The following is a 21228-nucleotide window of genomic DNA, read 5'->3' as shown; positions in this document are numbered from 1 at the left end:
CCATAAAAGACTAGCAAGATAGAGCAGAGAAAGAAGCAAACACTCCTGCCAGTAACTTAGAAAAACAAGGATTACGTCTATAAAGTTTTGTTGGTCATATCAACTCTGTTTGGCAATGTAAAAACGAGTTTTCCAAGACACTGGCTCTGTGCCATAAATGAACCATAATTGTCACATTATCTGCTAGTACTCTTTTTTTATATTACACACATTGTGACTAGTTAAGAAATGGATATATGGTAGAATGATTAAAGTTGAAAATAAACGAAAGCAAGACAACAACCCTCAACACACAGCCAGAGCCACAATGAAATGGTTTAGATCAAAGCATATTCATGTGTTAGAATGGCCCAGTCAAAATCCAGACCTAAATCCCACTGAGAATCTGTGGCAAGATTGCAGTTCACAGACGCTCTTCATCCAGTCTGACAGAGCTTGAGTTATTTTGCAAAGGAGAATGGGCGAAAATTTCAGCCTCTAGATGCGTAAAGCTGGTAGAGACATACCCAAAAGAGTTGCAGCTGTAATTGCAGCGAAAGGTGGTCCTACAAAGTATTGACTCAGGGGGTGAATACATATGCACGCCACACTTTTCCTATTTTTATTTGTACAAATTTTTGAAAACCATGTATAATTTTCTTGTCACTTCACAATCACTTGCTACTTCGTGTTGTTCTATCACATGAACTCCCATCAAAATTCATTTAAGTTTGTGGGTGTAACATGAAAAAATGTGGAAAAAAGGGTATGAACAGTTTTTCAAGGCACTGTACGTCCACAAAATAGCAGTTCTGGCAATTCATGATTTTCCTCCATTCATTCACTCCCTTTAGGCCAGGCAGAGCCTCTGGCCTACCTGCTTGCACCCTCATACCTTTTATACCAAGAATTGTTCCTGCACCTTGGGGGTGGATCTCTGTTTATTTGATATTACATCAGTGTTGCAGATGGTTAAATTAGAGTAATTTGGCAGCTTATATGACCAAACGCTAATGGCCGTGTAGAAGACAAAAACCTGGAGAGGGTCTACCCAGAGGGTGTACCCTCTGAAGTCAGTGAGAACCCAAAAGAACTGGTTCAGAAAAAGGGATACTAAAAAAGGGATATAATAATGAGAGAAATCATTTCAATCACAAGCTGTCACCCAACCTTGTATCTTGTGTTAATTGTGAAGGGCTTCTAAAAATTTTTGTAATTTTACTGCTGTTGTTGTTATTATTATTATTATTATTATTATTATTATTATTATTATTAATTGTAATATAATAATAAAACCAACAACAATAACAACAACAATAATCATCAATAATAATAATAATAATAATAATAATAACAGCAACAACAACATCAATAAAATGACCACAACAATTGTAGGCTAAAATACTCACACCATATTATAATTATATTATTGTTGTTGTTATTGCTGTTCTTGTTCTTGTTAGCATTATTATTTGTATATCGTGATATCATATTTTTGGTGTCCAAATAAGGGAAAACACTGTGTCTATAAAGTTGGCTTCATTCGTCCATCCGTATTGTCGAGCTTACCTCATTCTTTAGTACCATGTGGAAAAAACACTACTGCGCATGTGTAGGACTCCCACGGCCCTGCAGTGTTCCTCAGAATAAAACAGCAAAACCAAAAACTCCCATTTCGACTAGAGGTAATCTACTGGTTTGTTACATGTAAGCACAAGCATTACCATAACCCGTAGTCCGTTTCGTCTAGAGTGCTTAATGTGACGAGCCGGGTAAAAAGTGTTTGCGCTCTGCCTGTTCAGTACGCGCTGCTTTGGCTTAGCCGGTCGCAGCGTTGCGCTCAGCAGAGTGAAATTTGATTCAGTTTCATCAAACCGACTCCTCCAACCTGTCCGTTTCAATGACTCGAACGTCCGTTTCAAACAGTCGATTCAAAAATATAAGTCAGCGTGATTCACTGAAAGAGGGAGCAGACTAACGCTGAAAACTGCAAGTGAGTTCAAGGGGGTTATTGTTACAGGGTAATATCGTATGCTGTGGTAATGTAAAAGATGGAATTCGGATATTCATCCTATGATGGGCCAAAGTTGCGTAAGTGGTACAGAAATTGTGGTTCAGTTGAACTTGTGAATCGGTTCGTGCAGTGTGTCGAAAACAACCGGTTCAGAAGAACGATTCACTCATCAGTCGGTCATCGCTAACACACGCAGCGACGGGCCGAGGGACACGCAACACAACACACAAGGACCTCTTTTGAGGACTGTGAGTAAAATGTCTACTCCTAAAACGTTTGCCACTATTTAGATGATATGTAATTTGGACTAACGTTACTGTGGTCATCGCGCGCCCTAGTAAACAAACAGTGTACACAGCAGCGTTATAGTTATGTTACTAGGGTGAGAATCCTGACCCGTTTGAGGATTGTGAATGAAACGTCTACCAGTTAACTAACTAGCTACTTAAATTGGAAGCTTTTGCCGTTCGGTAATGCACATTGAACAAACGTTCGTAGTCTTGCTCACTATCGTAAGACTAAAGCGTATGGTAAACAGTTTAGCTGGAATTTTTTCATAGTGTGCGAGTCCTGATTAGTGCATCCGTTGAGTTGTCAGTTGACCAGTCTGTTTGTAGCCAAAGGCCTCCTGAAGAAGTTTATCGTTGCTAATTTACAGCCACATACTTAGCTGCTTTCGCTAAGAGTGTAATGGTGCTTGTTTGCTCTTTAATATAGTGGTGTAATAATTAAAACCTAAATATTAATGTCCTGTCCAACATGCTCTTGCAGTCTTTGCTATTGTTATCGTTGCTAGCCAGCTTAATAGCCAATTATCTAGGTTAACTAACCAACCTGATTTGCAGTTAGACCTTTAATGTGATGACGTAATTACAGTCAAGTTAGCTTAGTGTAATTTTAACTAGGACCAGTGATGGATTGAGTAGTCTTAACCATACTTAAGTAAAGTACTGTTACGTAAGAAGTAAAAGTAATATTATCATAAGACTTAAGTGCTTAGTAAATGCTTTAAATTCTTACACAGGTTCTATAAAAATACAACCAGAGTTGGTATTTTTAAAAAATCAAGTCAATAAAAAACTTCCAATAATGAGCTTCCTATGGAGCTGTAATTAATACCTCCAGCATCAGCACAAGAACAAAAGTTTGTTATAGGTGCTTTTCTTTTCCTTTTAGTATCATTTTACCCTTACATAAAGTGCTACAGCTTCAAAGTAAGTGGAACAGCAAAGCAGTTCAGGTGCAACTAAATAGAATCAAATTAAAAACAAAAATAGGAGCGACTTGCTGTCCACCTTTGACTAGTACTGCATAAAGCTCACGGCATTTGGAAAATTTGACTGCCAGAGCTACATGAGAAGAAGAAACCTGAGGGCTTTTTGCAAAGTTTTGGAAGGTTTTTGGAAAGGTAATGGAAATTGTCATATTATATTCTTGTGTACATGCTGTCCAGAGGTATACCATATACACACACACACACACACACACAGACCCTTCCTCTGTGATGGACTGGTGGCCAGCCAGATACATAAATGGTATCAGGGACTAATCAAAACTAGACAAGTCAATGGATGTAGAATAGGACGTATTTTGATGTGTAAAGTTATATAAACACAGCCTGCATATTCAGACTCCAAGATGATTTTTACTTGCACAAGCTGACGTTAACTTAGTGAGGTTTTTACAAAGTGGTGATTTGCACAAAGTCTATAGTCACTCAGAGTCATGTGTAAAGTCAAGCAAAATGTACATTTTCTCATGAGAATATAAAAAAGCGACCAAAAACAACTCATTCTCTCACTGCCGTTATAACTTCTGAACCAGCTAACATTACGGTTGTAAAAAAAGGGTAACTTTACAAAGTAATAATTCCAGTAAATGAATTAATTACAGTTTATATTCTGGTGCTAGTGCTTCATCATTATAACCTCACATAGTTACTGGAACAGTTAATTATAGCTAATTAAGGGTGCTTATACAGCAAGATGGAAAAAAAAAATCAACAACAGTCAGACACAGGTCAGCCTCAAATACATGTTCTCACCACTGTGTTATTTTAGCCATTATACAACCCCAAAGGTTGGGACACTGTGCAAAATGTAAATAAAAACAAAATTCAATGATGTACAAATCATTTAGACCCAATATTTAATTCAGGCCAACAACATGTTCCAAAAATGGGATGGGGCAACAAAAGTCTGGTAAAGATTTGTAATGCCAAAGAAAACACCTATTGGTTAATTGGCAACAGGTCAGTAACATGACCGGATATAAAAACAGCATCCCAGAGAGGCGGAATCTTTCAGAAGTAAAAATGAGGAGTGGTTCACCACTCTGTGAAAGACTGTGTGGGCAAATAGTGCAACAATTTGAGAATAACATTTCTTAATGTAAAACAGTGAAGAACTTGGGGATTTTATCATCTACAAGTCAATCTTTAAAAGACTGAGAGAATCTGGAGAAATCTCTGTATGCAAGGTACAAGGCCAAAAATCAGTATTTGCCGACAATGATCTTTGGGCCCTCAGGTGGCACTGCATTAAAAACAGACATGATTCTCTAGTGGAAGTCACTGCATGGGCTCAGGAACACTTCTGAAAACCTGTCTATGAACACACTTTGTTGCTGCATCCACAAATGCATTTTAAAACTCTAAAATGCAAAAAAGAAACCATATATAAACAGGATCTAGAAATGCTGCTGCCTTTTCTGGGCCCAGGCTCATTTAAAATGGATGGAGGTAAAATGGAAAAGTGTCCTGTGGTCCAACAAATGAAAATTTTTAATTATTTTTGGAACTCAAAGACACTGTGACCTCCAGGCTAAGGAACACTCATCTTGTTATCAGTGCACAGTTTTTAAATATTAAAGCTGATACATGTTTTGGTAACATATGCTGCCATCCAGACAATGTCTTTTTCAGGGAAGGCCTTGCTTATGCCAAACCGTTCTTCCTGTATTAGGTGCTAAAGTGCCATGTCACCCACTGAGAACATTTGGCACATTATGAAATGAAAAATACAACAAAGGAGACCCTGAATTGTTGAGCAGCTGAAATCCTATATCAAACAAGAACAGGAAACATTTCACTTTCAAAATTACAGCAATTGGTCCTACTCAGTTACCAAACATTTAAAGAGTGTGTTAAAAGAAGAGGTGATGAAACACAGTGGTAAACATGCCCCATCCAAACTTTTTTATAACATGTTGTGGGCATCAAATTCAGAATGGACATATATTTTTCAAAAAACAATACATTTTTCTCAGTTTTAACATTAGATATGTTGTGTTTGTGATATTTTCCTTTGATATATGGTTTACTTGATTTGCATATCATTGCATTTTCTTTTTATGGGGTTGTAAGATCTATATTTCAAGACCTATGATTCCCCAAGATTAGTTTTAGCAGTCCTCTGTCAATTTTTAGCCATAGATTGGTGTCAATGGTAGGGTAAGACAGCAACATTTAATTGTGAATAACTACCTGCTGCTTATCATGGGCAGCATTTGCACATGCACATTTCAACAATGGACATCAGTCACTAACTCAGTAAGAGACATCAACTCTCATAGGCTGGCTGCTGGGTAGTCCAACAAAAATCCAGAATGCAATTTAGAGCTGCGGTCTAGATTTTAATAACCTTTATTTAGTCACGACTGAGATCTGAGGGTGCCTATGTTATTTGTAGCAGTCACTTAGCATTCAGCTGCTTTGATAAGCTTTTGAGCACAAAATTACACCAATGTATCTTTTTATTAAAAATGAACCGATACACATTGTCACTGCTCCGTGTAAAATTGTGAAAAGGTATTGTTAAAGAATAAGAGGTAGGGCATCATTACTGCTTTTTTGAAAAAAAGAAAAAAAAAGAAAAAAATCATGTCAACAATAGTCTAAATCACTTTGTGCAAGTCATATTCACACTTACGTCATATTTGTTGAAGTGCGGGTTCACACATCAGCAGGAGGTGATCTCATGATTTCATGTGTTTGTTTATATGAGTAATTGGTACAACTTGCAGATCCTGTTGGTCAAAGTTTAGTGTTCTACCAGTGTGACCTGAGAATCAATGCATAGTGTTTGTTTGTCCCCCAGTGACTGGAACACACACTTTTAGTACAAAACACTGTTAGTCTGCAGTTAATCTGCAGCACAGATCCCTCCTGAATTTAACCACTGGCAGCTCATTCATCCTTGGCTGCTGTTTTACCGTTTTCCAGGGATAAGTGTATCTGTGCATTTGCTGATATCTCTGTTTGGGGAGAGTAGGGGACAACCTAATATTTTATTTAAAATTTTTTTAAATAATTCCAACAGCAAAGGACCTTTTTTGCCGTCGCTGCATCGTCACATCCGGCTGTAAATAGTAGCATTATCGAACTTCCACCTGCACCGTTTAACAGAGTGGCAGTGGAGGGTCCCTCAAAAATCGTCCTTCGGCCTCAGTCCGGTTAATAGAAGATCAGTTTGCATGTCTTGTAGTTCCTCAAACATGAGCAGAAAGGCTAGTCTGACGTGGCTGAAGTACATCACGGAAAACTTAAAACATTTGAACTCTGTATGAATCTGCACTTCTGCCGCTGTGGTCCCACGTCTGAAAATCTCCATGTCAAAGCAGACGCATTCAGATGGCAGAATGTATTCCGCAGAAATCCGTGTCAGAACCATCAGGAATTTGCCTGAGACAGGTTTTGCAAAGCGGAGGACTGGAGGAGATTATTATATTTAGCACCACGTCACACATTACGTTCATTGCGCTTTATTTTGGAGTAGAAAAAGTCCACCAGGTTTAGTTTTTCCTACTGAGGAAAAACTTCCTACCATATAAACATTAGCATTAGCAAGTGCTACTGAACACCATAACCAGCACAGAGATACAGCATCGTATTTCTACATTACAGTTATTAATCACCAAGCTACAGTGGAGAGGACAGTGAATGGAGGCTTGGAGCTGAGCATTTTTAAATACAAATGTGAGTAAGTCTGTCCTGCTGTATAGCTAGTATTCACTCTACAGCTCAGTTTTACTCTCTTTTCTGACCTTGTTAAAAGTGACACATGATGAGCAGAGCTTTTCAGCTGAAATTGAAAATTTTTAAACTTGATAAAAGGGAAACTCAGGCAAGGATGTTTAGTGAGTAGTATGTTTTTGAATGAATCTGTGCATAAAGTCTTACAGAAAATGAACAATTTGAATTGATATGCAAGGAACCTGGGCTTCTGTCATTGTTTGCTATAGGAGGCTTAGAGGTAACATTACATTAAAACTAACCCTATTGTGTGGAGGCTGTAGTTTACTCTTGCTAGCACTTGCTGTGAGTTGTTTATGTGGTTCAAAACGGTGCTCTATCGTAGCCACCATGAGTGTGAATAAATATTGCACACTTCTTCTTTAGTAAAGAGAATGGTTCTGTATAGAACCATGAACACTAAAAGAACCCTTTGCATATTTCCTTACATCATGAAAGGATTCTTCAAATTGATTGATATATAGCACCAAAAGGGTTCTTCTATTCTTACAGGCATCACTCATGAGGTTGCTATGGGAATACTAGATGATGACCAAAAGCACATTCCATTTAAACATATTTAAATACATACAATATCCATGCTACATTTTACTTCATGTGCCCTCATCTCCCCTGCTGTTTGAAGTGTTTGTTTGGGCAGAAAGGTCTGTAATGTGAGCAGGGAAATTAATGTAATCTTTTTACTGGGGACTAAGAACAGTGCAGTTCTCAAATAAAAGAACTTTCACACCAACACACATGCTGCCTGATTTCAGACGCATTCTAAGTATCCATTCTAGACATGCACCAATTACAGATCTTTGATTCTCAGCTACGTGTCACATGCTGTTTCTATGCAAAAGTTGTAGACTCTGGTCAAATTACATGTTTTGTTGATTTTCGAAGTGACAAAGTTAACATATCCTCAGTAGGGAACAAACTTTTCTACAGGTTTTTAGGTTATTTACTAAGTTTAAGATATTGGAAAAAATATTAAAATCTAAAATATTACAATCATTATTCATCATGTTTTATTGTTTTTTTTTTGTTTTTGACATGTCAAATTCAGCAAATAAATTGTGGTATTGCCTGAGAGTATTTTTAAGGCTTTTGCAAGCTCTGTTATGGTAAAGCCGTTAGTTTCTGTTACAGTTAAAAAGGTGAATTAAGAATTGTCAGAGAACCTCCTGCTGCAAAATGCAATGTTCTGAGAACAGCAGCAATCTTGAGTAAAATGGTCTGTAGATCTACCTGCTTATATTTACATTATTTCTAATCCCATATGAAAAGCTCTGGATGGATAGGTCACAGATATTTACAAATAGTAAATGTTATAAACAAAAAGGCTGCACTTTCACCTTTTTAAAATGCTGTTTTCATGTCTCTACTGCAACACAAAGAGTAATAGTACATAGATGGAGCCCTATTTTAGACATACCCCTGCATTTTAGAGAATACAGTGGGGTTGCATCACTGCTTCTCATGGCCAGATGGTGAGCAGTTAGGTCCCATTGTTTTGAAGTAAATGTATCACAAAATCATAAGGACCTTGTCACTTCCTTTTTGTGTTTTAACAAAAGTTATTAGGATTTTGTGTGTGCAGTTGTTCAAAGCTCTTTTATACTGGCTAAAGTTTTTGATTAATGCTCAAAATGAGCTCTTCGTTCTTTGTGGCTTTAGCATAGATGTACTAATGTCTGGTCTGCATTACTTGTACTGTGTGGCATTGACATCATATTCTCTCCCTTTAGCTGGGGAATGGCGGTGAATGTGTACTCCACATCCATGACCATAGAGAACCTGAGCAGACATGACATGCTTGCTTGGGTCAATGATTCTCTACAGCTCACCTACACCAAGATAGAGCAGCTTTGCTCAGGTAGGTTCACTGCATTTACACAACAGAGCATGAGGAGAAAAAAAATCTCTTGAACTTCTGAATGTTCAGTTTTAATGTGCCACATATGAACCAACACTTTTTTTTTGGATTTAGCTGGTTTTTCTTATTGAACTGCCACTGTTTTTCATCATTTTCGATGCCTTATCAGCCTCTTGTTTACCAAATAATTTTTCAAGCTAACACACTTGCCATTACATTGTCACGTTGCTTTTGTCCAGTGCAGAGGTCTTTAGTTCCAGTTTCTTGAAACCAGTTCCAGAATCCCGTTTCCGATTCTTGTATTTTGTAATTACTAGTACTTAAGTGACCTCTTTTTGTGACTAATTGGTCACCTAGTGTCACACAAATCTGTTATAGTGAAATCCAGGACCAGAAACTAAATTCAAGGATGGTATATTGCACATTGTTATTTATTTTGTCAACCTGTAAGTACAGGAAAATGCGATGACTGTAGGCATGGAACATCACAATGCAAAACTGGGACAGTATGCATTGTGGACAGTGGACATGCAATTAATAATGTCAACACCAAAATATGAAAACCATCAGCACCAGTCAACACCTCACCCTAGCCCTCCCCTTGCCTCCCAGCTTTAGGGTTATTAAGTAAGTTGTCCAACAACATGACTATACTCATTATTGTTCAAAATGTTATGAACATACATGAATTTAGATTGTATAGATTTATGGAGTGTATCATTACAACACTGGATGTTTGGTTGGATTACATATTTAGAACATAAATGCCTTAATTTTGATGTTAACAAGTCTGTCTGACTTGCTAACATCAGACTCTGAATATGATCAGACTACCAGAATGACACTCGAAGTGATCAGTAATATCACAGTTTTTTGACACAAAACAAAGTGCTGTGGTTATATTAAAATGCCTGCAAGCAGTGTCGAAACATAGGAAAAAATGAGTAAAAAGCCCAGCTTTACAATAATGCTAACAACCCTATGACCCCAGCTTTACAATAATGCTAGCGACCCTATGAGATTCTAATAGATTTTAGTGCTAAGGTATTGGTGATTTGCCTGAATGTGTTTTTTAGATTAACCACAGACATTTGAAGCTTCTTAAACACTGACTTGACACTGTTTACCACTTTTCCCACTGATTAGGCTGCCACTCATATTAACAGTGAGTAACGTTTCTAGGACTTCCAGAAGGCCCAGAGTGTTGTGTTTTTCTCTGTCTATTGGAAATCAAAATGTGATTAGTTGATTACTCTGTTACTTCGTAATTATGCTGGTCGTTCATCTAACATGTTAAGACTTCGCTTTAGCGAGTGAAGTCCTAATGGGAGAGCTCACTTAGCTACAGTCATGTGAAGTAGAAAGTACACCCCATGAACAGTTGAACAGTGTTGGAACATTAACAGTGATGAAAAATGGTGTTGTAATTTAAGAAGTAGTTGGAATGTTTGTCATCCTTTATTTATATATGTATATATATGTGTGTGTGTGTGTGTGTGTGTGTGTGTGTGTGTGTGTGTGTGTATGTATGTGTGTATATATACATATATATATATATATATATATATATATATATATATATATATATATATATATATATGTGTGTGTGTGTGTGTATGTGTGTATATGTGTGTATATGTATGTACATATGTGTGTGTATATATGCGTGTATATATATATATATATATATATATATATATATATATAATTTATTTATTTCTAATGTAATATATTAATTTCTAATACATATGTTAAATATAACATATGTATTAGAAATTAATATATTACATTATTAATGTATTATGTATAATAAATACATAATACATATATTACATTTGAAATTAATAATATATATATACACACACACAGTGGGGGAAAAAAGTATTTAGTTCTCCCACTTAAAAAGATGAGAGAGGCCTGTAATTGACATCATAGGTAGAGACAAAATGAGGAAAAAATTACATCAAATCACATTGTCTGATTTTTAAAGAATTTATTTGCAAATAATGGTGGAAAATAAGTATTTGGTCACCTACAAACAAGCAAGATTTCTGGCTGTCACAGACCTGTAACTTCGTCTTTAAGAAGCTCTTCTGTCCTCCACTCATTACCTGTATTAATGGCACCTGTTTGACCTCGTTATCTGTATAAAAGACACCTGCCCACAACCTCAAACAGTCAGACTCCAAACTCCACTATGGTGAAGACCAAAGAGCTGTCGAAGGACACCAGAAACAAGATTGTAGACCTGCACCAGCCTGGGAAGACTGAATCTGCAATAGGCAAGCAGCTTGGTGTGAAGAAATCTACTGTGGGAGCAATAATCAGAAAATGGAAGACCTACAAGACCACTGCTAATCTCCCTCGATCAGGGGCTCCACGCAAGATCTCAGCCCATGGGGTCAAAATGATCACAAGAACGGTGAGCAGAAATCACAGAACCACACCTAGTGAATGACCTGTAGAAAGCTGGGACCAACGTTACAAAGGCTACTGTCAGTAACACACTACACCGCCAGGGACTCAGATCTTGCAGTGCCAGACGTGTCCCCCTGCTTAAACCAGTACATATCCGGGCGCGTCTGAAGTTTGCTAGAGAGCATTTGGATGTTCCAGAAGAGTATTGGGAGAATGTCATATGGTCAGATGAAACCAAAGTAGAACTGTTTGGTACAAAAACAACTCGTCGTGTTTGGAGGAGAGTGAATGCTGAGTTGTATCCAAAGAACACCATACCAACTGTGAAGCATGGGGGTGGCAACATCAGGCTTTGGGGCTGTTTCTCTGCAAAGGGACCAGGATGACTGGTCCGTGTACATGAAAGAATGAATGGGGCCATGTATTGTGAGATTTTGAGTGCAAACCATCAGCAAGGGCATTGAAGATGAAACGTGGCTGGGTCTTTCAGCATGACAATGATCCCAAACACACTGCCAGGGCAACAAAGGAGTGGCTTCGTAAAAAGTATTTCAAGGTCCTGGAGTGGCCTAGCCAGTCTCCAGATCTCAACCCCATAGAAAACCTTTGGAGTCCGTGTTGCCCGCCGACAGCCCCAAAACATCACTGCTCTAGAGGAGATCTGCATGGAGGAATGGGCCAACATACCAGCAACGGTGTGTGCAAACCTTGTAAAGACTTACAGAAAACGTTTGACCTCTGTCATTGCCAACAAAGGATATATAACAAAGTATTGAGATGAACTTTTGTTATTGACCAAATACTTATTTTCCACCATTATTTGCAAATAAATTCTTTAAAAATCAGACAATGTGATTTTCTGAATTTTTTTTCCTCATTTTGTCTCTCATAGTTGAGGTCTACCTATGATGTCAATTACAGGCCTCTCTCATCTTTTTAAGTCGGAGAACTTGCACAATTGGTGACTGACTAAATACTTTTTTCCCCACTGTAAATGTATATGTAGAGATCAGCTCAAGAGCTCAACAGTGCGTAGATAGTTTCATTGAATGGGTTTCCATGGCCGAGTAGCTGCTTTCAAACCTTACGTCACCAAGCGGAATGTGAAGCGCGGAATGCAGTGGTGTAAAGCGCTGCCACTGGACTCAGTGTGGAGAGTGGTGAATCACACTTCTTCGTCTGGCAATCCGATGGAGTCTGGGTTTGGTGGTTGCCAGGAGAATGGCACTTGTCTGACTGCATTGTGCCAAGTGTAAAGTTTGGTGGATGGGGGATTATGGTGTAAGGTTGTTTTTCAGGAGTTGTTTTTCACTTTTATCTCCAGTGAAAGGAATTCTTATTGCTTCAGCAGACTTTGGACAATTTCATGCTATATATCAGGTGATAATGCTTAGAACAGTCTATTACATGTTGTAGGTAATAGAATATCATATAGGAATGCATTTAAATCTCAGATATCCGGTCTGGTTTGCTCTTTGTTATTGGAATGTGGGGTATTGTCATGCCTTGATCAGAAGAGCTCTCTGACACCTTCTGAAAGAAAAGTGTAGATGCCTGTGACTCACAGAAGGGGTTTTACTGGAAATCAGTAATTCCTTTGTCCAGAAGATCATCTATAGATGCAGAAGAACTAATACAGATGGCTGCCCCAGCAAATTTAATCTCAGAGTAGATGTAAGATGCTAAAAGAAGTCTCTGAAAATCCCAAAATTTAATCACAGGATCTATGTGTTGCTCGTGACACTAATGTAAAAGTGCATCTGTCTCTCATTAGAAAAAGGCTGGAGGTTTGCTTGGAGAAAGTCTTTGCTGTCTAAAAAGAACATCAGGGAAGACTAAAATTGTTTGAGGCTTGCTTTGTTCCCCAGAGCATGGCCAACTTGCAGTCATACCAGAAAGTGCTTGAGGAGAAAGTAATGTCATCTGTAAAAAAGTAGAAGCTGAAAAAGTGAACCTTACAATATGATAATGATCCCTAACATACAAGTAAATTCACCAAGGAGTTACTCAAAAGGAAGTGGAGGGTTATGGAATGGTCTAGTCAAAGCCCAATCCAATTGAAATGCTGTGGTGGGTTTGAAACAGGCTGTACAAGGAACCCTTCAATCATTGCACATTTGAAGGAATTCTGCATGAAAGAGTGGGTGAAAATTTCTCCCAGTAGATGCTGGAAATTTGTAGAAAGGAAATGCCTGCTTAAAGTTGTTTCTGCCAAAAGGGGCATTACCAGTTACTGAATACAAGGGTGTATTATTGTTTTAACAGACAAATGACATCTCAGTTTAATAATTTTGTTTAATAATTTATTGCAGTGTCAAATTCCCATAGTTTTTGGTTTATTACATTTATTTTATTATGTTTATCCATATGTACTGTTTAACTTAATATCAAACACTGATATATATGTCAAAAAAAAGCAACATTTCATGGAGTGTACTTACATCTTCATGACAAGTCAAAGATGGATAACAGGGCATTAGATATTATTTTAAAGTTGCCAAGCTTAAATCTTGTTTTCTGTCAGAGCATACAATGAAGCTCATTTATTACAAAGCTCATACAAATAGAACTTCCTCCTCCTGAGCAGCAAAACATTAAAATACAGCAACTTATGGATGGCATAAGCTTATTCAGAGCAATTACAAAGCATGAATCATCAAATACTGCCAACACAGCACCCAGTCCACTCCCCTCTCTGCACACTCGCACTTTTAGACAGAATGAAAGCTGCCAAGCAAACAAATTAATTATCAGCTGTTTAAAAGCATGGACAATGCAATGAGGGGCCTCATTTGTGTTTTGGTCCAGTCTATGCCTGGTTGCAGTATGCGGGAGAGGCCATCCTGTCAGCCTCCAGTCCAAAGCATGCAACAAATGTGCAAACAAAAATCCAAAATATTTGAGCGGTTTAGTCCAAAATAGTATAAAATATGAAACATTCTTGTGTGATGACACACTTCAGTGTTAAAGGTTTGAATGAAAAAAAAGCCTGATAAAACTTCAAAAAACACTTTAATTTAAGCATCAGACCCATCTTAACTGTCCTTGGTATAGCCTAACGTTCTAATAAGAACTCGCTAATAATAATTCGCTAACACAAAGAAGAAACCATATATAAACAGGATTGAGAAATGCTGCCACCTTCTCTGTGTCTGAGCTCATTAAAAAAAAAGTATCCTGTGGTTTTGACGAATCAACATTTTAAATTCTTTTTGGAAATCATGGACACTGTCCTCTGGGCTAAAGACCATTCAGCTTGTTATCAGTGCACAGTTCAAAAACCAGTATTCATGATTGTATAGGGGGCATATAGAATGGGTGACCCACTCCTCTGTGAAGGCAGCATTAATGCTGAATGATATATACATTCGCAAAATATGCTGCCATTCAGATGACCTCTTTTTCCTGGTCAGTATGGCTGTGGATTGGACCATTCAGTGTAGATGTGTAGGTTATTGTCACTTAACTTGGGGGGGGGGGGGGTCTGGTGAAGTAAACCAGTGGTTTATGGTTTACAGCCTTTCGTCTGGAGATCTACTTTCCTGCAGGTTTCATTTCTAAGCTGAATCTAAATATAAACTTTATGAATTATATAAATATAAACTTTATGAATCTGAATATAAACTTCATAATTACCTTTATAGCACAATGGTTAAATCAGTCATTCTACACATGAGAGACATCTTTTTTTTCCCCCCATATGATGCCTCTCAGGTGCAGCGTATTGCCAGTTTATGGACATGTTGTTCCCTGGGTGCATTCTACTGAAGAAAGTGAAGTTTCAAGCAAAACTGGAGCATGAGTGCATTCACAACTTCAAAGTACTACAAGCAGCCTTCAAGAAAATGAATGTGGATAAGGTGAGAGCCATTGGTGAACCTACACTGTAAAAAGAAGTCAGCTCAAAATATTTTCACTGAACCATTGTTTAATCAGAGTTGAATTAAACTAGTTCAATTGTTACCAATTTAGGTGTTTGCTTAATTAAACTTTTTGAAAACTATTAAAACTATTATGTCTAGTTCTTGTGATGTTTTTAAAATGAACTGGAAGAGAAAGAACGCTTTTGTTGTTTTCTGTTGAGAGGTTTTTCAAATTCCTTCCAGCAGTTTCCTCTGTTTGATTTGAGTTGAGTGGGACATATTTTGGTATGTATAAGTATGTATATGGCAGTTAATCACATTCCTCATCCTCTCATAAAGTGACTTCTCTCTTAATGCTCCGAGTCCCAGCCAAAACTCTGAGTAGGTTAAGTTTTTCTATATCTGTTAATGGTATTTGTTATGAAGGTTTACTACAATGTTTTTTGTAGCATAACTTGATGCTGCTTCATACACGCATTTACCACCTGTTGCATGATCCTATTATAAGCGATTGACCTAATTTATGAGAGCTCGATTGCTAACGGTCCACCCTTACTGTATAAAATGATGTTAGCAAACTCCTTAACATCAAAGCTCACAATGTTTCCTCACAATTGTGCTTTACAGGAGAAGCGCAAAATATGGCACACACAAAATTTCTCCACCAGTATATTCAGAAATATAACTAGCTATAGCAATAGGTTTTGGATATAAAATGTAGTTAGATCTCTAAAATATCAATTGGACAGCTCGTTCTACATTTTGCATTTTTTACTCACCATTCAGAGACTGAGAATAGCAAAGTAGTCTGTTTTTCTGCTCAAACGTGTAGGACTGAACAACACTGAATTGATAGTGTCGTGGGTTGCTTATATTGCCTTGAAGATGCCACTGTCAAGCATTTTGTTTTCTGACATGCCCATACAGTTATGAGCAGACAGTAGCTCTGAATTTTAGTAGCTTATATCTACTGCTAATTTTGCTTCTTACTACATGACGTTTTATTTATTTATTTATTTATTTATTTATTTGGGTTGAGCTGACAATCCATTTTACAATTTAAGGAATGACCTAAGAATACTGTAACTGTCAAATTACAGTACAGTTCCCCCCATGGTCTACGTTACAAGTTAGGTTGGAACAAAAACGTCTTGGGGGCCTTGAGGACCGGGTGGGAAACACTGCTGTGGGATGAGAGTACATTTTCAGTTTAACAGATGCATTAATACTAATATAAAAAAAGTTATCAGAAAATTATTATTATTATATACATTATTTGTGTTTGATGCAGATCATTCCGGTTGAAAAGCTGGTGAAGGGAAAGTTCCAGGATAACTTTGAGTTTGTTCAGTGGTTTAAGAAATTCTTTGATGCAAATTATGATGGCAAAGAGTACGACCCCCAGGCAGCACGACAAGGCCAGGATATCACCCCTTCGTCCAACCCAGGTAAACTCATTCTTTAATAGACTAAAAATATTTCTGTGAAAAGCAGGAAGTACTGGAGCGAACATTTTCTATTTTTTTGTTTTGTTTTTTATGATGCTACTAATCTACAATTTCATAACTGACTTCATGGTACTGAGACCGAGACACCTCTGGTTTTGCTTTGAAATTGATTTTTGTTTGAGGTATACTGGCAAAGATAAATAGCTTTATATATTATTTTTTCAAGGGCCAGAAACTTTTGCCCAGAGCTGTATGTTTTATTAGCCTGATGTACTCAAATATAATAACTGGTGTCACCCATGGCATCATTTGATTATTTTAAATATTTGGTTCTCACTAGTTATTGGTGAGCTGTTTGGTTTTGGTTGGTGTATTCACCTCTGTGCAGTGATTGACTCTGGTTTGGTGCAGGGCCTCAAAGGACTTCTCCAACAGGACCTAAAACCATGCCCATGCCCCAGCGGCCACCTAGCTCTGCCCCTTTCACTGGTGTGAGACGCAGCACCCCCATGTTACGGAATGGAGGCAGTGATGCTGAGGTCATGGAACTCAACCAACAGGTGTACCCAAATACACACACACAGATGCTTCTAAATACAGTTGTATGCAAACGTTTGAACAGATGACATGTTTTGTTGATTTCTTAAGTGAAAATAAGTTAATACATACTTAAATATGGCACTTTTTATTGGCAAATTTTAGTGGCTAATTTCTATTTGCTTGCTAAGTTTGACAAGAAATGTTATAAAAGAGACTGGTCACTGGTTGAAATGTGAATGGGAATCTGTTTACAGGGAAAGTCCCGCCAATCAACTTGCTAGTTATGCCGCACGTGGGTAAAGCCCCCTCGTTCGCACCAGCAGCAGCAACAACCTGAAAAAACTGTTAATGTTAATGTGAGCCAAATGCTGTAAACCATTTAGATTTTTCAGATTTTACCAGTGATTACTAATATGTTTTTAGAAATCTGACCTTCAGTTTAAGTTAATTAGGTCAAAAAATTAGGTCATTTAAGTTATTAGGCCATTCAAAGAGACAGCAGCCGCATCTTGTATGGTTGGAAATAACTGCCTGACCGTGTTACAAAGATGCTGCTGAGTGAACAGACTTTTTCATAAGGACTTTCCTATATTGGAAAAACTAAGACCTAAAATATATAAATGTGCCAGTATGTTTTTTTTCAGTGTGTTAAATTCAACAAACAAATGGTAAATGTGCATTAAAGTATACTACAACTTACTAGAAAAACCAAGACATTTACATATACTCTAGTGCCAAAAGTATGTGGACACCTATATATTACACCCATGTGGCTCTCCCATATCTAATTCCACAACTGTAGGGATTAATATGAATTTGCCAGCCCTTTGTGGATATAACAGCCTCTAATATTCTGGAAAAGCTTTCCACAACATTTTGGAGTGTGTCTGTGGGAACTTAAAAGTATTTGTGAGATCTGGCACTGATGTTGGACAAAAAGGCCTAGCTCATAATAAACATTCCAGTTCATCCCAAAGGTGTTCAGTGGGGTTGAGGTCAGGGCCCTGTGCAGTCCAGAGGAGTTCCATAACACTCCACTTGTCAGGCCATGGAGCTTGGTTCTGAAACAGGAATGGCTTTCCCCAAACTCTTGCCACAAAATTGGAAGCATATATGTGCCTAAAATGTCTTTGCGTGCTGTAGCATTAACATTACCCTTCACTGGAGCTAAGGAGTCAAGCGCAAAAGTAGCCCCAGACCACTATTCCTCCTCCACTAAACTATACTGTTGGCGCTGTGCATTCTGATAAATTGTATTCTCTTGGCATTCACCGTGCAAATTCATCTGTCATACTGCCAGACAGTGAGGAGTGATTCATCACTTCAGAGAAAACATTTCCATTGCTCGAGAGTCTAGTGGTGGCATGCTTTACTCCACTTGCCCTCCCCTGCCCTATGCTTGGCATTATGCATTTTAATCTTAAGCTTGTGTGTAGCTGCTTGGCCATGGAAACCCATTTCATAAATCTGCCAATGCACAGTTATTTTGCTGATGTTGCCTCCAGAAGCATTTTGGAACTATAAGTGAGTTATTAAATAGAAGGTGCACTCAGCAGCTGTGCTCAGTGTGTTGTACCGTTTCATGCCTGAGTTGTTGTTGCTTCTAGACTCTTAAATTTAACAATAATACTACTTACAGTTCACTGGGGCAGATCTAGCAGGACTGAAATTTCACAGACTATTGCCATCCTATGACCAGTGCTATGTTTAAAGTCACTGATTTGTTCCGTGTGGCTCATTCTTTAGTGAGTGTTTATCGAGAGTGCAAGGATATGTGCTTTTATCCACCAGTTAGCAGTGGGTATGGCTGTTACACCTGAACTATAATTATGGTGGTGTCCACATACCTTTGACTATATAGCATATGTCCGTATTCAGCCTACAGGTTGGCTCTGCTTGTGACATTATAAGGATTGTTTCACCTAGAGTTTTTCTGTGTTCAGTCCACTGAGCATTGAGTGATGAAGTGGTTTTATTTTTTGTTAAGGTGTAATTGTGGTATGAGCGCTATTACAGTCAAGGCAGCCCTACACTGAGTAGGAGTGGGGGGGGGGGGATCGATTCTTAGATGCATCACGATGCGCATGTGGATGATCCTGAATCAATTCACACGTCAAAAATCGATTTTCAATTAAAATATACATAACATCATGTTGAAGGAACGCAAAATGTGGAAATTGGAAATGCGGAAGTACGGCGCACAGACAGTGTGCACACTACATTAAAAGCTAGTGCAGGAGTCAGCAATCCAAATCTTTAGCACGGCTGTAGCCGCATCACCAGCAGGAAACTTCAACCAAACAGTTTTGAGTAAAATGTCTCTCAATGTTCTACTTTTTATGAGGCTGATGTCAGCTTCTCGTTCGCCAGCTTCTTGTTTGAATTTTTCGGTTCTACCTTAAATGGTGCTTGAGGCACCAGAATGTAACTGCTGCACGATTTAAGGTGGAACGAGGAAATTCAAACCATAAGCTGACTTCAGCTTTTTCAGCTTAGTGTTTGAGTTAAATCTCAATGCAGATCAAACGTATCAGGAAACTAGCTGGAGTGATTATCAATGCAAATAAGTATTCATCTCCAAATTTTCAATGTTTGTCTTAATTTGTTCTCTTTGCCTTTTCGTTAGCTACTAGCTAGGTAAACTAGCAGTCATAGGCTACATTAATTCCAGTGTACCATTTATTGTTAAATCTGTGTTAGAACAATCAGCAGAGTTTCATTTTACTGCAAAAGAGTGATTTTATTTTTACCTAGAAATGAAGTTGTGATGCAGTGCTGCATCGGGGCAGTAAAAGGGACATGGGTTGCCAACCCCTGAGGTAGCATATGGAAGCACTTTGGCTTCTGTGAAGTTGAAAGGGAAAAAGGACCTGGACAAGAGCCACATTCAAGTTGCGTCAAACTAAACTTAAATATTTTGGAAAAATGACAAGCGTGAGAAACTATATTGCATGTTTCCAACCATTTTCTGCCTGCTTGTAGTCGCTGCCAACAAGCAAGCAATGTCAAAGCTCCCACCCAACTCGGAAATGGCCAAGCAAATTACAAACTCTATCTCAGCTTTTATTGCTTTGTGATTGTTCTCAGTCATTGAGAAGTAGGCTTTTGCCGTATGTTGCACACTTTGGAGCCGAGATACAGCACTCCTTTTTTGTGTGGAGTCAAGTTTATTAGTGCCGAGAAAATGAAACTATCACAAAAATGAGGTTTCAGTGAGTTCCAAAACTAATTAGATATTGCAAACAAAGAAGATAAATTGTTGCAAAATTTTTTTAGGATAAATCTTCTGCGTCACTATTTTTTCGATTTTTTTTTCTGCAGTACTTTCCCCTTTTGCGTCTTTTTTGTTTGTGCAACAGTTTTGACCTCTTTTGATTTGGGGGCATGGGAAGAGAAGAGAGATCAGCTGGAGCTGCCGCCGCCCAACCCGTCATTTCAACGAGTGCCATCATAACTGACTCCAGCCAAGCTGGACCACAGATAGTTAGTTTACAATTTGCTTTAATGTTGTTTTTTTTATAGACATAAGATTTAATTCATTAGATTTGTTGGTAACCCTGTACATTAAGGGTACATGAACTGCCAGTAATCACTTTTACTAATTATTAATTCCGAAAGTAATGAGTCATTAATCAGGAACAAACAAATAAGTTATATATTAACAACCATAAGATTAAACTGCTAATGCATGTACTAATGAATAAAGATGATGGTAATAAAGGGTCTGAATTCATCAGGAATTCATGTGTTAATTAAGCATACAAAATGTTTGTACACAATTGGCACAAAATGTTTATACACAAAATGTGTTACATCTATTTTTTTCAGTAATGGAAACAGAGCATTTCAGAATGAAACTCTTCAACTGTTTCTGCAGCTGAAAATGAAAGCTATTTTTCTTTGCCAGTAGGTGGCAGTAATTGCAATAATTGCTATATGTCAAGCGGCCAGAGTCTTGTCTGTTTAAGACAAGCGAATGAAAATCATTGAAATGATAAAGAAAATCTTTTCAGATCAACATAAAAGCATTTTTTGTACTTTAACAAGTGAGTTATGCATACCCATACCAGAGTAAT

The 21228-nt window shown here is 37.8% G+C and overlaps 1 protein-coding gene across 1 annotated transcript in view; it reads left to right on the top strand.

Moving 5' to 3' along the window:
- The first annotated feature begins 2134 nt into the window (after positions 1 to 2134).
- Positions 2135 to 21228, top strand: part of mapre3b (microtubule-associated protein, RP/EB family, member 3b) — a 29194-nt gene continuing 10100 nt past the window's right edge. Inside the window, exons 1-5 of the mRNA XM_017710713.2 lie at positions 2135 to 2241; positions 8756 to 8883; positions 15016 to 15161; positions 16456 to 16612; positions 17024 to 17172. Of these exons, the coding sequence (XP_017566202.1) occupies positions 8763 to 8883; positions 15016 to 15161; positions 16456 to 16612; positions 17024 to 17172 (573 nt within the window). The 5' untranslated portion in view covers positions 2135 to 2241; positions 8756 to 8762. The remainder of the gene's footprint in view (positions 2242 to 8755; positions 8884 to 15015; positions 15162 to 16455; positions 16613 to 17023; positions 17173 to 21228) is intronic.

This window comes from Pygocentrus nattereri, chromosome 1 (genome assembly GCF_015220715.1).
Source record: "Pygocentrus nattereri isolate fPygNat1 chromosome 1, fPygNat1.pri, whole genome shotgun sequence".
In the NCBI taxonomy this organism is placed as follows: Eukaryota; Metazoa; Chordata; class Actinopteri; order Characiformes; family Serrasalmidae; genus Pygocentrus; species Pygocentrus nattereri.
This window is presented reverse-complemented; position numbering and strand designations above follow the sequence as displayed.